The 17,753-nt window shown below is 44.9% G+C and overlaps 2 protein-coding genes across 7 annotated transcripts in view; one reads left to right on the forward strand and one right to left on the reverse strand.

Annotated features, from left to right (window-relative positions):
* The window catches only part of MED12L (mediator complex subunit 12L), a 355,795-nt gene that overhangs the window by 56,330 nt on the left and 281,712 nt on the right, over positions 1-17,753 (forward strand). The window lies entirely within an intron of this gene.
* LOC133073807 (ubiquitin-conjugating enzyme E2 variant 1-like) lies at positions 2,352-7,506 on the reverse strand. Its single transcript, XM_061167818.1, has 2 exons — positions 7,491-7,506; positions 2,352-2,714 (listed from the first exon to the last, which is right to left on the reverse strand). Exons 1-2 carry the CDS (start codon positions 7,504-7,506, stop codon positions 2,410-2,412), a joined length of 321 nt encoding a protein of 106 aa, XP_061023801.1. The 3' UTR covers positions 2,352-2,409.

Genomic DNA, 17,753 nt, shown 5'->3' on the forward strand with positions numbered 1-17,753 from the left:
TGTAACTTTGAAATGTTAATGAATAAAAAGTCAGCCAAGCCTAATCTCAGTCTCAAATTATTGCTCTCTGTTTTTGCATTGTTAATGCCTTTTCTGGAAGATATCTTGCTGTAAAAAAAAGTGTTTTGTGCAAAAGATTTGAAGGAAGCTCAGGTAATGTAGTACAGTTTTAGTTCTTCTTAAATGATATTTCAGGAGCTTATTCTTCATTCTGCCAGCTACTTTCTGCTTAAGACTGAAACAAAAATGGGAAGAATTTTGTATTCTTCCAGGTGTGTAGCTGTTCAGTTAATTGGCTATGTAAGGCTTACAGAGACTTAAAAGTTGTGGTAAAAAACACATCCGATTTATCATCTTAACCGTTTTCTGTGTATAGTACAGTCGTCTTTAACTGTCTGAACGTTGTTGGGCAGCTGGTCTCCAGAACTTTTTACCTTGCAAAATTGAAGCTCTATACTCATTAAATAAACTCCTCCTTCCCCTTTCTCCCCTCCCCTAATCTCTGTCAAACGCCATTATACTTTCCTGATTTATATCTTCAAAAGTTTATAACCTTTAAAAGTTCTCATCAAGTTTAATATGCTGCGGTGTAACTCTGCATTCCACATTTCCACCCTATGGAAACATATTTCAGCTTTTTCTAAAGTAAAAATTTTGCAGCCTGTTCCATGCTGGTATGCTGGTATGTGGTAGTGGTGGGTGTGTGTGTATTTATGATCAGTTAAATTTTTGATAAAGTCAGAGGTAATGTCTGCTCATGATTGCTTCTGAATTTCTCAGGAAAATGTTTTCAGAGAGCTTGTTATGTTTCACTTGAGTAAAGAGTGATCTATTATTATTTTTTTAAGGTATATTAAGATTCTCTGCATTGGAATAGATGCTGTGAAGAATTTTAACCAAAAGGAGGCTGTGCTCTTTGCCTTCAAGGGGGCTGCCTTAAAGGATTTTTGTGGAAACAAGATGCATACCGAAAACACACAGCCATAGTCAGAACATAATTACCTGTAATCCTATAAGAAGTGATGGGAGACTGGAAAAGTTAGGGGAGGTTTTCTGAGAGAATTAAGTATGAGCTGGGCCCTGAAGAAATCTAGCCTTTAAATAAAAATTGGGAAATTTTTGTTTTGCTTTTGCATTTTAAAAAAGTATTTCTTGATCCTAAATTATCTAATTGTCTTCCTCTCTGGCAAACTGAGAGCAAACGAGTTATGTTTATCGTTCTGTTACATGCACTGTATTTGCCTTGGTCTTTACCACTGCCACTTCTGGTCTTGGTTTGGGTGAATCACTTGGTCTTTTATTTCCTGTTCAGAACCCATTGCCACTCAACACTTTCTCTGTTTTCTAGTCACTTTTAATACTGACTCCTGGTCAAATTAATCATCTATAATAAAATACTGAGCAGCATCCCAGTTTAATGAAAATTTAGCTCTTTGCTCTTTATGAATTATTAGTACATACGTGTGAGTCTGCCTGTAAGGAGTCTTTGTAGTTTGCAGCCTGGTTTTGTATATTGTCCTTTGGGCATGTCCTCACAGAATCCCTCCGAGGTATCTGGGTGTCTCCATTTATTAAGTGGGTTGAGAAAAATCCATGAAAAGTGGGAGAACAGAGAGTTGGCTCCTGGACTTTCATTTCTGGGTCTCTGTCCTCTGCAGTTTCCAAGTGGCTCGTATCAGAGGGGTGACTGAGTCGGGGGCAGGGGAGTGATGTTGGCGAGAGGTGTGAAAGGTGTTTCAAGAAGCTCAATATTCAGTGAGGTTTTCACTGGTTGTGCATCTTGTAGATCTGTTGCTTAAAGCATAAGCAGGATTTTGAGGAAAGACAGCTGCTTGCATGACTGACAACTTTGTTTTGGAAGTAGATCACAGATATTCATGGTAGAAGACCACAGTAAAGTACTCAGAAGAACGTAGTGAAATCTCACTTCCCTGTCTCCTCCTGTGGTCTCCCAGACCCCTCAACATGTACCTCAGAAGGAACTGCTATTACGTTTATTTTGTATCTTCTGAAATGTGTTTTTATGTGCATGTTTTTATGCTCGTTTCAGAAAATTTGTGCTTGTTTCATGCTGTGCCCAGAGAACCTTGTTCTTGTAAGGGGCTCTACGCTACTAACTTTGTAATGACTTAGAAAAGCTGGATCTTTCCTTTCTGTAATTTGTACTGGAATGTTAATTCCTTGATGAATAGAAAGCTTTTTTTTTTTATAGCACAATTTATATATTTCAAATGGACAAAAAAATTAGTATCATTTACAGTTTCTTAAGATAAACTGCCTTTGAATGGGAGCTTTCTTTCCAGTACTTTAAGGTCTACAAGACGAATCTAGAAAATTTACTACTGTGGAAAATGAAGACTGCTTAAACTGAATGGGGGGCAGGGGAGGGCCTGTGGTTTTTCTTTTTGATTAATTGCTGTAACACTGTCCTTCAGGTGGCTGAGGGAGTTTCATATTTTCTTTAGACATCATTAGGCGCCGAAGCTCTTGCAGGTCAACTTTGATGCTATACGAATTCTGCCATTTTGCTAGCCCTGATATGGCTCTTGGGTCCACCACTCCATTAGAACTATTAACTCCATTCATATTAATTTTTGTTACAAATCTTACAAAGGGGGGTGCTTCTGGGTATTTAAGTCCACACTCTATTTTAAGGCTGTATATTCGGTTTTCATAAATTGTCCGAGCCCGTGGTGGCTGGCATCTCGCGTCGCCTTTTTTTTTTTTAAATTAAAAAAGATATACTCTTGAGTTTCAGAGTCATTTTCAGACAAAGTGTGTATAATCTTCCAAATGAAATCTGTAATAATCTTAGGCCTGTTTCAATTCACCATGATTTTGGAGTTGAGGAATATATATTGGGTTGGCCAAAAAGTTCATGTGTTTTTTCTGTACAGTGTTACAGACTAGCTCCAGCGAACTTTCTAGCCAACCCAATAGACTATATTTGTCGGATAGAAAACACATTAAGGATCCGTAAATGGTCAGTTGGAACGTCTTTGTGAGAGTAACGTTCTTGTTGTTTAGTAGCTAAGTCTTATATGACCCTTTGTGACACCATGGACTGAAGCCTGCCAGGCTCCTCTTGTCCATGGGATTCTCCAGGCAAGAATACTGGAATGGATTGCTATTCCCCTCTCCAGGGGATCTTCCTGACCCAGGGTTTGAACCTGAGTCTCCTGTGTGGCAGACGGATTCTTTACCACCAAGCCAGCTGGGAAGCCCTGAGAGTGACACAGATGGAAATAAATGTATCATACGCCAGTCTTGGGTCTCCAGAAAAAAACAACCCAAAGAAACAGGTGATGCTGGAGGAGATGACTAAGGGGATGGGTCTGCACAGTCTGTGTAGTCATTTTATACTTTAAAGCCTTAGCTGCATGGCATGGTTATCTGGCGATATGATGCCTGTAGTATTTGTACTCATGTTCCTCTGAAAGATACTTGTTCAGGATTACGAACCTGACAGCAACTGCGTTCAGGATGTTAAGTAGTCAACACGGTGCTGCTCTTTCCGTAGGAACTTTTACTCAGAGCACAACGGATCGTGGAATTAAATTTCAACACAAATGCAAACAGGAAAGAAAAAAGAGAGGCAAGTGTAGTTTGTTTTTGCTCTGCGAATGATGGGGGTTTTCTGCTGCCTCCTCCATGGCAGAAGCTGGGGGAAGGGTGAGGGTGATTGTGTGTCTGATCTGCTGACTTCAGCAGCCCTGGGGTGTCCCGTGGGGTCGCAGGGGACCTCCGACCAGCACTGCTCCTGTGTCTCCTCCTCACGTGTCCTCAGGAGGGGCCCCCTTTTACTCAGGAGTGCACAGAGGTGGGCTCCTCTGTCTCCTCCCCGGGCCTCTTGCTGTGGCTCTCCTCTCCTGGGGCCATGAAACCCTCGGCCTGGTCTCCTGACAGGGAAGGGAAGGCGGTGGGAGCGTGTCCTGAGCGGTTAATGAAACGCACAGTTTAGTATTTGGAGAAGGAACTTCCCTTTTATTCCGTGAGAGGGATATCGATCTCAGTGAGGCCAAGGCCATGACTCACTCGGGTATAATCAGAAGTCAGGAAAAACTTGAGGGACTTACCCTCCGATAGCTGCTGCTGCTGCTGCGGCGTGTCCGACTCTCTGCGACCCCAGAGACGGCAGCCCACCAGGCTCCGCCGTCCCTGGGGTTCTCCAGGCAAGAACACTGGAGTGGGCTGCCCTTTCCTTCCCCGCTGATAACTGTAACATTAACTCCAACAACCACCTTGGGCCCCCCGCCCCCCCAGCAGGGGTTGGGTCCTTGGGGGCAGGAGTTTCTTATGCACCCCTCCGTCAGGAGGAATCCTGCAGGCTGTGCTGAGGTGAGAAGCTAGTGGTGAGGCTGATGGGCGGGGGATAAGAGATTCTCATTCCAGGGGCTAGAATCGGATTCCGTAGTTGCCAGGAGTCTCGGCTTTGATGCATTGACGGGATTGAGCGATAACAAGGACCCTAAGAGTAACAGTTAGCACTTGTCTGCATTGGCCTGGGAACAGGAATCAGAGACCTGATGGCGAGAAGGGAAAACTGAACAAGTGCCAAGTGCCGTCCCCAGGTATCCGCACCTCGAAGGCAGATGGACAGGCAGTTTCCTGGCCGCCTTGGGACTCAGGTCCCTCTTGCTCCCTCTCCACCAGCCCTCCTTTCTCCTCTCCCTGCCTGAGACCTCCCGTTCCCTTGGTTGGCCGCTGGCCTCCTTTTTACGCTGAGCTCCTCCGGCATTAACTGTCAGCCTCGCAGTGGTGCGGTTACTTCTCCATCGCTGTGTCAGGGCCCTTATCCTTTGGGGGTGTTGTCCCTCCCCCCTCACAGAGGCTCGTCGGGCTTCATCTGTCTCCAGGCTCCCTCCCCTGCCTGCACCCGTCTCTTGAACTTCAGAGAGGGGCAGACTCCCCCCACTGCTCAGCCGCCTGCTTGCTCCCACCCCGTCGGACCCCCGTACAGACTTTCCTGCAGCGGCTGGTCCTCACCTGTCTGCCTGTCTTGGCCAGAGAGTTCCTGCTTCCGGCCAAGTTTGTTTCCTTTGCATCTCGGGGCTCCTGGCTGCCTGGTCCCGTAAGGTATCTAAGTTTGCTTCCTTTCGAACAACATGTCACAGTTGTAAGCATCTTCTATCCCACTTTATTCTCAAAATAACCGTACAGGCGAAGTCCACTTACCAGCCCTGTTTTGTAGGCACGTGACTGAGGCATGGGTGAGTGACTTGCCCAGGGCTCCGAACCTGCCAAGTGACTGGAGCCTGGACAAGTCAGGCCACCCGACCCCTGAACCCATGCTCTTCACCACCAAGCGGGTTAACCTACGCTGAAGGCTCAGGATAGGGCTGAGTGACTGCACAACCCATGTTTTCACTCTGCAGGGTAAACCTTCTTAAACCCGTGCCTGCTGGGTTCTTCTATTGTCATAATCTCATTGTTTAACGCATTGAACCCGCATATGATAAAGGTTCCTAATCCATGTCTTCACCCTGACCCTTCTGACCTGTTACCCACTTGCCGCTGGACATCTTTTCCCATGAATATCTTGACATCGCAAATTCAGGTATTCAAAACTGAACGTAGAACCGGGAAACCTGAATAAGATGGGTGGATTGTGTCCATGTCGATATCCTGGTTATGATCTTGTCCTTTAGTTTTGCCGGATATTAACATTTGGGAAAAGTCAGAACTTCCAAGTGGCACAGTGGTAAAGAACCCGCCTGCCAATGCAGGTGAGTCAAGAGATGTGGGTTCAGTCCCTGGGTCGGGAAGATGCCCTGGAGTAGGAAATGGCTACCCACTCCAGTATTCTTGCCTGGAGAACTCCATGGACAGAGGAGCCTGGTGGGTTATAGTCCACGGGATCACAAAGAGCTGGACATGTCTGAGCGTGAACACACACACACACAGAGGTATAAAGGTACATGGGATCTCTATTATTTCTTAACAACTGCTTCTGACTCTGATTGTCTCAAAGTTTAATTAGAACAAGATAAGGAAAGCAAACATATTCAGTTTAGCTCCCTCACCCTCCTCCCCTCTTGCCGTCTGTTCCACATCTCGTTCTATGGCACCATGATCTGCTTAGCTCACCCCACTGGCGAATCTTGCGGTTACCTGCATCTTTTCTTCTCTACTCATGGGCTCAATCACGTCTGGACCCTTTGCGACCCCATGGACTGTAGCCCACAAGGCTCCTCTGTCTGTGGGATTTCCCAGGCAAGAATACTGGAGTGGGTTGCCTCTTCCTTCTCCAGGGGATAAACACGACCCAGGGATCGAGCTTGTGTCTCCTGCCTGGGCAGGCGGCGGCTTTACCACCATGCAGGAGACGCAGGTTTCTTCTCCATTATCAGGTGAGTACAGTACCGCCCTCCTCTTTTGTTCCCTCCTCAGTTACCTGTCCACTGGCTCTGCAGTCTCCTTTTTATTTTGTCTCCCCTGCAACTTCGGAGAATCTTAATTTACATATCTGATTTCCTCATTCCTTTGCTTAAAATTCTTCAGTGTCTTTGAGTCACTTGCGGTGAAAGATCAGACTGTGTAGCTTGTCCCTGCCTGGGGACAAGCAGGTTATAACTGCAGGTTTCTGGGCTCCAGTCGAACCTTAAAGGGTAAAAAATCTCTGTTGAGGCTGAATCTGTATGTTTAACGAACCAGCGCCCTCTGGTGATCGTTCAGTGCACTCGCATTTGAGGACCACCGTGGGCCACCAGCTTCACCTCAGAGGTGCCCCTTTCTCCGTCTGCCTTGCGTCCTCTGCCAGGGTCCCCCTGCAGGACCTGCGAATCACACACTGCTGCTTCTGCCTGTGGAACCGCTTCGTAACTTTCCTCAGAAGTTCAGTTGCTCAGTCGTGTCCGACTCTCTGCGCCCCACGGACTGCAGCATGCCAGTCTTCCCTGTCCTTCACTGTCTCCTGGAGTTTGCTCGAACTTGTGATGTCCACTGAGTTGGTGTTATCCAATCGTCTCATCCTCTGTCGTCCCCTTCTCCTCCTGTCCTCAATCTTTTCCCGAATCAGGGTCTTTTCCAGCTGGTTGGCTCTTTGTGTCAGGTGGCCAAAGTATTAGAGCTTCAGCATCAATCCTTCCAATGAATTTTCAGGATTGATTTCCTTTAGGATTGACTGATCCTCTGCCCATGGAATTTTCCAGGCTAGAATGCTAGAGTAGGTGCCATTTCCTACTCCAGGGGATCGTCCTGATCCAGGGATCGAACTCAACATCTCTTGCATCTCCTGAATTGGCAGGCAGAGTCTTTAGGTAAAGAATGCAATGCAGGAGACCCAGGTTGGGAAGATCCCCTGGAGAAGGGAATGGCAACCACTCCAGTGTTCCGGCCTGGAAAATTCCATGGACAGAGGAGCCTGGCGGGCTGCAGTCCACGGGCTTCCAAAGAGTCGGGCACGACTGAGTAGCTGACACTTTAGAGCGCCACCTGGGAAGCCCCACATTCCCTCAGGACTGGGCCGAAACATCCCTGTGTTTGCTTACCGTTGTCCCACGGCATGTCAGGCCACTTAGCTCATTGCTGTCCGTGTCTGGGACCTTGTGTTTCTACCTCAAGGATGAATCACCTGAGGTAGGGACTGCTTTCATCTCAGCTTTATAGCTCCAGACCCCAGGGGAGCTTCTGGCCCTTAGTAGGCATCTAATGTTTGCTGCCACATGCCCATATATATATATATATATATATATATATTTTTGCCACACGGTGTGGCATATGGGATCTTAGTTCCCTGATTAGGGATGGAACTCCCTAACTGCCGCCTGCAGTGGAAGCACAGAGTCTTAACCACTGGACCACCTGTGAAATCCCCCGTGATTTTTACTTTATTTTGAGTTGTCACCTTCATCACCAAGTAACAGTACTTGGTGTCATTGCCAGTAAATAAACCCAGAGAGAAATAGCCCGTTAAAAATAACACGGTAAAATTACTCATCCAGACAAAAACAGATATTCACTATTTGCCACTCAGCACCAGTGTCCTACAGGTAGTTCTGAGCGAAAGGAAAAGCTTTTGAAGCACAAGAAAAAGTTTCAGGGACTTCCCTGGCGGTCCAGTGGCTGAGACTGGGGGCTGTCTCTGCCAGGGCCCCAGGCGCCGTCCCTGGTTGAGGAACCGAGGTCCCACAAGCCTCACAGTTCGACTAACGACAGCAAGAACACAAAAACCAAGAAAAAAACCTGGTGACCAAAAAAAAGTTCCGGTAACTTACTGCACCAGAGCATGTCATCTGCCACCCCCCGCGGCCACCCCATTCCCCTGCTTCTCCGTTCACTAGCGGACCGTTCAGCAGAACCAGCATTCCAGCCAGTGGGCTGACTCTCCTTTGCTCACACGTCAGCCTGAGGCAGCAGTTTTCACTGAGGCTATTCTTTATCCAGGCTGCTGATCAGCACGCTGATTTCCCCTTTCATTCCCCAAGTAAGCAGTGGCTGAATGGGGGATTTTGGGTTTTCTGTGAGTCATTTTATAGAATTCAACTGATTAACTTTTTAAAGGCTTTTGTTGTGGGCATTTCGAACGTAGAAAAATATAGGAGGATGTAATAAAGTCCCTACTAACCGTCGCCCAGGTTTACCCCTTCACTCTACTGTTGTTCAGCCGCTCAGCCGTGTCTGACTCTTTGTGACCCCATGGGCTGCAGCACTCCAGGCTTCCCCTGTCCTTCACCATCCCCTGGAACTTGTGCAGACTTAGGTCCATTGAGTCAGTGGTGCCGTCCGACCATCTTGGTCTGTCATCCCCTTCTCCTCCTGCCTTCAGTGTTTCTCAGCATCAGGGTGTTTTCAAATGAGTCAGCTCTTTGCATCAGGTGGCTAACGTACTGCAGCTTCAGCATCAGTCCTTCCAATGAACACCCAGGACTGATCTCCTTTAGGATGGACTGGTTGGATCTCCTTGCAGTCCAAGGGACTCTCAAGAGTCTTCTCCAACACCACAGTTCAAAAGCATCAGTTCTTTGGTGCTCAGCCTTCTTTAGGGTCCAACTGTCACTACCATACATGACTACTGGAAAAGCCATAACTTTGCCTAGACGGACCTTTGTTTGCAAAGTAATGTCTCTGCTTTTTAATACGCTGTCTAGGTTTGTTATAGCTTTTCTTCCAAGGAGCAAGCGTCCTAATTTTATGACTGCAAGCACCATCTGCAGTAATTTTTCAGCCCAAGAGAATAAAGGCTGTCACTGTTTCCATTGTTTCCACATCTATTTGTCATGAAATGATGAGACTAGATGCCATGATCTTCCTTTCTTGCATGTTGAGTTTTAAGCCAGCTTTTTCACTCTCCTCTTGCACTTTTCATCAAGAGGCTCTTTAGTTCCTCTTTGCTTTCTGCCTTAAGGATGGTGTTATCTGCATATCTGAGGTTATTGATATTTCTCCTGGCAATCTTGCTTCCAGTGTGTGATTCATGCAGCCAGCCGTTTCTCATGATGTACTCTGCATAATGCTGATGATGCCTAACTCTGATAATGCTGTGAAAGTGCTGCACTCAATATGCCAGCAAATTTGGAAAACTCGGCAGTGGCCACAGGACTGGAAAAGATCAGTTTTCATTCCACTCCCAAAGAAAGGCAATGGCAAAGAATGCTCAAACTCCCGCACAATTGCACTCATCTTCCACGCCAGTAATGCTCAAAATTCTCCAAGCCAGGCCTCAGCAATACATGAACCATGAACTTCCAGATGTTCAAGCTGGGTTTAAAAAAGGCAGAGGAACCAGAGATCAAATTGCCAACCATCCGGTGGATCATCGAAAAAGCAAGAGAGTTCCAGAAAAACATCTATTTCTGCTTTATTGACTATGCCAAAGCCTTTGACTGTGTGGATCACAATAAACTGTGGAAAATTCTGAAAGAGATGGGAATACCAGACCACCTGACCTGCCTCCTGAGAAACCTGTATGCAGGTCAGGAAGCAACAGTTAGAACTGGACATGGAACAACAGACCGGTTCCAAATAGGAAAAGGAGTATGTCAAGGCTGTATATTATCACCTTGCTTATTTAACTTCTATGCAGAGTACATCATGAGAAACGCTGGGCTGGATGAAGCACAAGCTGGAATCAAGATTGCCGGGAGAAATATCAATAACCCCAGATATGCAGACGATACCACCCTTATGACAGAAAGTGAAGAACTAAAGAGCCTCTTGATGAAAGTGAAAGAGGAGAGTGAAAAACTTGGCTTAAAGCTCAACATTCAGAAAACTAAAATCATGGCATCTGGTCCCATCACTTCATGGCAAATAGATGGGGTAACAGTGGAAACAGTGGCAGATTTTATTTTGGGGGGACTCCAAAATCACTGCAGATGGTGACTGCAGCTATGAAATTAAAAGATGCTTACTCCTTGAAAAGTTATGACCAACCTAGACAGCATATTAAAAAGCAGAGGCATTACTTTGCCAACAAAGGTGTGTCTAGTCAAGGCTATGGTTTTTCCAGTGGTCATGTATGGATGTGAGAGTGGGACTATAAAGAAAGCTGAGCGCCAAAGAATTGATGCTTTTGAACTGTGGTGTTGGAGAAGACTCTGGAGAGTCCCTTGGACGGCAAGGAGATGCAACCAGTCCATTCTAAAGGAAATCAGTCCTGAATTGAAAGGACTGATGTTAAAACTGAAACTCCAATGCTTTGGCCTCCTGATGCGAAGAGCTGACTCATTTGAAAAGACTCTGATGCTGGGAAAGATTGAAGGCGGGAGGAGAAGGGGGCAGCAGAGGATGAGATGGTTGGATGGCATCACTGACTCAATGGACATGAATTTGGGTAAACTCCGGGAGTTTGTGATGGACAGGGAGGCCTGGCATGCTGCAGTCTGTGGGGTTGCAAAGAGTCAAACACGACTGAGTGACTGAACTGAACTGAACTTTGCATAAAAGTTAAATAAGCAGGGTGACAACATACAGCCTTGATTTACTCCACTCCCGATTTGGAACCAGTCTGTTGTTCTGTGTCTGATTCTAATTGTTGCTTCTTGACCTGCATACAAATTTCTCAGGAGGCAGGTAAGGTGTTCCCATCTCCCAGTGAAAACAAGACTGGGAGCTGACTGTGGCTCAGATCATGAACTCCTTGCAAAATTCAGACTTAAATAGAAGACAGCAGGGAAAATAACCACTAGGCCATTCTGGTATGACCTAAATCAAATCCCGTGTGATAATATAGTGGAAGTGACAAATAGATTCAAGGTATTAGATCTGATAGACAGAGTGCTTGAAGAACTATGGACGGAGGTTCATAACATTGTACAGGAGGCAGTGATCAAAACCATCCCCAAGGAAAAGATATATGAAAAGGCAAAACGGTTGTCTGAAGAGGCCTTACAAATAGCTGAGAGAAGGGGAGAAGCCAGAAGCAAAGGAGAAAAGGAAAGATGTATCCATCTGAAAGCAGAGTTCCAAAGAATAGCAAGGAGAGATAAGAAACCCTTCCAAAGTGAATAGAGTAGAGAAATAGAGGAAAACAATAGAATGGGAAAGACCAGAGATCTCCTCAAGAAAATTAGAGTTACCAAGGGAACATTTCATGCAAAAATGGGCACAATAAAGGACAGAAACTGTATGGACCTAACAGAAGCAGAAGATATTAAGAAGAGGTGGCAAGAATATATAGAAGAACTATACAAAAAAGATCTTCATGACCCAAATAACCATGATGGTGTGATCACTCACCCAGAGCCAGACATCTTGGAGTTCGAAGTCAAGGGGGCCTTAGGAAACATCACTTCGATCAAAGCCAGTGGAGGTGATAGAATTCCAGCTGAGCTCTTTCAAATTCTAAAAGATGGTGATGTGAATGTGCTGCACTCAATATGCCAACAAATTTGGAAAACAGCAGTGGCCACGGGACTGGAAAAGGTCAGTTTTCATTCCAATCCCAAAGAAAGGCAATGCCAAGGAATGTTCAAACTACCTCACAATTGCACTCATCTCACACGCTAGTAAAGTAATGCTCAAAATTCTCCAAGCCAGGTTTCAACAGTATGTGAACCGTGAACTTCCAGATGTTCAGGCTGGATTTAAAAAAGGCAGAGGAACCAGAGATCAGATTGCCAAATCCCTTGGCTCAAGAGAATTCCAGAAAAACATCCACTTTTGCTTCATTGACTGCGCTAAAGCCTTTGACTTATGGATTACAACAAACTGGAAAATTCAACAAGAGATGGGAATTCCAGACCACCTTCACTCTTGGTCACTGTTACTTCTACCCTTATTCTCCTTCCCAGCCCGCTCCCCTGCCCCCTTAAAGCCATATCAGATCAGAGTGGGCCACTTTTAAAAGTTTTTTTTTTTTTTTAAATCTGTTTTTGGTTGCACTGGGTCTTTATTGCTCTGTGTGGACTTTCTCTAGTTGTGAGTGGGGGCTACTTTGGTTGCAGAGTGCAGGCTCTTGGCCCACAGACGTCAGCAGTTGTACACATAGGCTCAGCACTTGTGGTGTATGCATTTTAGTTGCTCCGCAGCGTGTGGAATCTTCCCAGACCAGGGATTGAACCTGTGTCCCATGCATTGGCAGGTGAGTTTTTATCCATTGCACCACCAGGGAAGTCCCATAGTAGATTGCTTTTTATCAGTGTGGAATAGTCGTCTTTTTTTTTTTTTTTTTTTGGTACTTCATGAAACGCTGGATTTTTATTTGTAGTAAAGTATTTCAAGAAAACATTAAGAATTCTATAATAGCTTTATTGATGTAATTTTTACTATTTTGCAGTTCATTTAAAATGTACAATTTAGAAGTTTTTCATGTGTTTACAGAGTTGTGAAACCATCATTACCTTTTTGAATTCTTTTATCACCCTGGAAGGAATCTTGTAACCATCAGCAGTCACTCCGCATTTCCCCTCAACTCCCCTCAGCCCTGTAGATGTGCCTGTTCTGGACATTTCATCTAACTGGAGTCATAACTTATGTGGTTCTTTGAAACAGGTTTCTGTCAGTTATGCAGTATTATGTTCATGCATGTTGTAGTGTGTTTCAGTAGTTCATGACCTTATATAGCTGAGTGGTATTCCATTCTGTGCATAGAAGATATTTTATTTTTCGAATGTGAGAGTTGGACCATAAAGAAGGCTGAGAGCTGAAAAATTCATGCTTTCCTACTGTGGTGCTGGAGAAGACTCTTGAGAGTTCCTTGGACAGCAAGGAAATCAAACCAGTCAATCCTAAAGGAAATCAACCCTGAATATTCGTTGGAAGGACTGATGCTGAAGCTGACTCTCCAATACTTCGGCCGCTTAAAGCGAAGAGGTGACTCATTAGAACAGACCCTGATGTTGGGAAAGATTGAGCGCAAAAGGAGAAGGGGGTAACAGGATGAGATGCTTGGATGGCATCACTGACTCCATGGACGTGAGTTTGAGCAAGCTCCTGGAGATACTGAGGGCCAGGGAAGCCTGGTACGCTGTAGTCCATGGAATTACAAAGTTGGACACAGCTTAGTGACTGAACAGCAACAAAATTTACTTACCAGTTGATGGACATTTGAGTTGCTTTCACTTTTTGGCTCATATGAGCCGTGCTGCTACGAATGTGTACAGGTCTTTGTGTGGACATGTGTTTTCATTTCTCTTGGGTTTATGACTACTTGTGGACTTTGGGTTACATGATAACTCTGTGTCCAGTCCTTTGAGAAATTGCTGAACCATTTTCCACAGTAGCTACATCGTTTTACATTCCCACCAGCAGTGTGTGAGGAGCCTAGTTTCAACACATCCTCACCAAAAAGTTGGTATTGTTGACCTTGTACTATCCTGTTGTTTAGTCACTGAATTGTGTCGGACTCTTACTGCCCCACCAGGCCAGAATACTGGGGTGGGCTGCCATTTCCTACTCCAGGGGATCTTTCTGACCCAGGGACCAAACCCACGTCCCACGTCGCTTGCACCTCCCGCCCTGGCAGACAGATTCTTTACAGTCGCGCCGCCTGGGCGGCCTCTGTAAGTGTCCCGATGGTGCCTTATTGTCGTTTTGATTTGCATTTCTCTGGTGGCTAATGATGTTGAGCATATTTTCATGAGCTTATCGATCATTTGTCTATATTCTTTGGAGAAATGTCTATTTAGCTCCTTTACCCATTCAAAAAAATGGATTAGTAATTGCTTTATTATTGAGTTGTAATCATTTATTATATACTCTTGATCCAAGTCCTTTATCAGATAAATGATTTGCAGACGTTTTCTTCCCATTTATGAGTATTTGTTGATGGTATCCTTTGATCAAGAAAGCATTTTAACAACAGAAAGTGAAAAAAATCTTTCAGTCTTTTATTGGGAGTTCACGAGTGTGTGTATAGGGCTTCCCTGTGTATAGTAGCTCAGTCGGTAAAGAATCCGCCTGCAATGTGGGAGATGTGGTTTTTGATTCCTGGGTCGGGAAGATGCCCTGGAGAAGAAAATGGCAACCCACTCCAGTGTTCATGGGAGAATCCCATTGACAGAGAGCCTGGCAGTCTACAGTCCATGGGGTCGCAGGAGTCGGACACGACTTAGCGCTATCTTTCTTTCAAGTGGGCTGTGCGCCGTCTTGTATGTATTGAACTTCTTTCCTCCCCATCTCAACCCCCTCCCCACTCTCCCATCGGTCTGTACCAGGCAGGTTTGCACCTAAGTTGGGCTAGTTAAATCCTCTGCACCCTGCAGTGTTGAGAAGCAGTCTTTTCCTCCCGTGGGTGAGCAAGAACCTTTTATAGTAGTGGGGCAGCTTCAGGGAGAAGGTTTGAGGATATAGGTTTTTTCCATTGAGCCTGTCATCTTTGACGTTAAGTCCGAATTCCAGTGGGTCACTTTAAAGATGTGCACCTTCATCTCTGGACTTGGCTGAAGTTTTTACAAATCTGCTTTACATAGTGGATTCCCACTCATTCTGATAAAAGGAAAGAATGTAGTAAGGAAAAGAAACTTTCACAAAATTAAAGGACATATATAATATTTTTATATGTATGTATTTATTGGGGTGTATGTGTATGTTTTATATTTATACTATACTTAATGGAAGTTCATTAAAAAGAATGAAAAGTTGTGTATTTGCATGGGCCTTTTGTAGCATGCCGACTAACAGATGCATAAAGACCAAGTGTGCTAGAGAGGGAACTTGGCATATTCCCCACAGTGGTGTTTGAAACCTTCTAGGTCTGCCTTGATAGGTTTAAACTAGAAGATGGAGATGTTTTTATGAAGATTTGGGAGACAGAATGATGGGGAAGGAGCTTGGTTTAGTAGCTTAATTTTGAGAGGACCTTATAGTGTGTTGATTGAAGTCAGTACTTAGGTCTTGAGTATGTAAGGCATGGGGATGAAAGATGGAGGGAATTCTACAACATCAGTTACAGGGTGATCCCTGCCAGGCGGTGGCGTGGTGTCCAGAGACTTTGAGAAGGCTGCGTGAGAGTTGTGACATTTGAACTGGGCCCACAGACGGTCACAGGTGACTGGGGAAGGTCCTGTCAACAGAGCATCACAGACGTCTCAGAGAAGCACCTTGATCCCGCAGAGCAGATCATGTTGGATAGTATTTGAAATGATTTTAATTCCCAGCTAAGGAGTTTGACCTTAATTCTTTAAGGATTGCAGATCCACTGAAGGCTTTGGAACCATGAAATTGACATTGATTGAGTCCATAAACACTTACCCAGAGTGTTAGGTTAGGCATTGCAGCTCAGCTGAGGTAGAAGCAGGGCCTGACAGCAACAGTTACGGCCTAACCTTTAGTTTCCTTTCTAAAAACTTTTCATCCCAGTAATGATGGGTACTGATGATGATGATGATGGCGGCCACTTATTGATCAACTTCTGTGATGCATGCACTGTGTGAAGTGACTCGTCTGGACAGTTACTGACCTGGGTGTATTATTGGGCTCTGTTGTAGAGCTGAGGTTGAGACTGGGTGGAGGCCAGGTGCCTTGCTCATGGCTCAAGGGTGGAGCTAGCGTGTGGACCCAGGCCGACCCCTGCCAAAGGTCACTCTGCTGGTAACCCTTGTTGTGGCCCTCTGTTGCTCCTCTGCAGGGTCACGCTGCCAAGACACTTCTGCACCAGCGTTGTTGCGTTTGGGGTCCTCTGTGTTTGCCCCCAGGGTGAATGCTTGTCCTCTGCTGAGCTCCCAGTTCTCTCAGGAATACTGCAAGTGTTTAGGCCCTCGGGGGTCATTTTTAATGTAACTTGACATCTCTCTGTTCTCCCCTATTATGTATTGTACTTATCAATTTGCATATTTTCAGGTACTGGAGTGGAGCATCTCACACCTGTGTTCTTCTACTTAACCTTTGTGACCTTGAATTGTGCCTACAGCTCCTGGCTTGGTTGGACGATAGGCTCCTGCAGGGTGAACTGCGTGGCCTCTGAGACCCCTCCTGTTTGGGGGTGAGGCATCAGCAAAAATCAGTGGCTACAGGATGCTAGGGAGGGCAGCGTCAGAAGGATGAGTCGGTCATTCTTTTTAATACTAACCCCTGACCCCACTCTCAGTAACATTCATGTTCGTAAACTTTCTAATAATCTGACTTTGTGGCCTTGAGCTCTACTTGATATCAGCGAACTAGAGATGTGGCCGTAGCCTCAGGGTTTTAGAATGGGTGCACTTTCTTTTTTTTTTTTTTTTTATTATTATTATTTTTTTTTTCCAGTGGGTTTTGTCATACATTGATATGAATCAGCCATGGATTTACATGTATTCCCAATCAAAGCAGCTTCCTTCATCACTCTCTGCATCCTTTGTACCTTTGAAACCTCCCCACCTCCCTCCCCCAACCATCTTCCTTAAGATCTCTAGCCATTCCTGTTTTCTTAGCTATCACTTAGAACTGAGTCCCCACTGCAGACCAGTTGAGCCAGCATCTGATGGGACGGGGCTGAAGATACTGGCCTTTGGTGAAAGCCGCCACGCCCGCCCCCGGGGATGGCGTCTGCCTGCAGGCCTGAGAGTCTCCCTTTCTTGCCACTGCTGCCCTCATTTCTTTCTTTTAACGACCAGTCCTAACTCAGCTTGAGAGGGGTTAGTGAATCTGAATAATTTTGAAAAGTACGGTACTTGTGGCCATTTTTTATTTTTAATTTTTAATGAAAATTTTGCGTGCATCCTAATTTTTATACTAGTTCACACTAGACTGTCTTAGGGCCCAGATCTCCAAATCCGTCTCATTGATAAGATAGCTTAACATCAGTTAAATACGGTGAAGTTAAAATATATGACCCAGAGATCTATATTTGAATTCTGTTTGCATTTTTAAAGGTATTCAAATTGTGGAGTAATATCTTCAGCAGTTTTCTAAAAAGATGCATTTATGTTTAATATAAACAGTCAAGCACACAAGAAGGAAAAAGCCTGAAAAGACATAAAGCTATTAAATGAGATTTTTTTTCTAGGCATATTCACATTAAAAATCTTCTATAGTGAGCGTGTGTTTCTTCCATATTTTAATAAAAACAATCTTGAAAGGAAAATGTACCCGAGACGAAGTAGGGGGTGTGTGAATGTGTGTGTTATTCTTAGCTCTTGAGGCTAAACTATTCTGAGTATTGAGAATAGGACTATGCTGAGAGTGAGTTAATAGCAAGGCTTGGCACACAAAAGCTAGGATTCGGATCCTTGTTATTTTTGTTTTTGCTTATTATAGCTAAGCTAAACTTGTCTCATCTGATGGTTGGCATTTTGCTTTGTTGAACAAGTGAGAGTCGTGAGATGATTAGTCCATAACAGGGGCACCAGAAAATGATGACACTAGTAATTTATTGTTTGTTTTTTTTTAATGAT

This window comes from Dama dama, chromosome 19, assembly GCF_033118175.1.
Source record: "Dama dama isolate Ldn47 chromosome 19, ASM3311817v1, whole genome shotgun sequence".
Classification (NCBI taxonomy): Eukaryota; Metazoa; Chordata; class Mammalia; order Artiodactyla; family Cervidae; genus Dama; species Dama dama.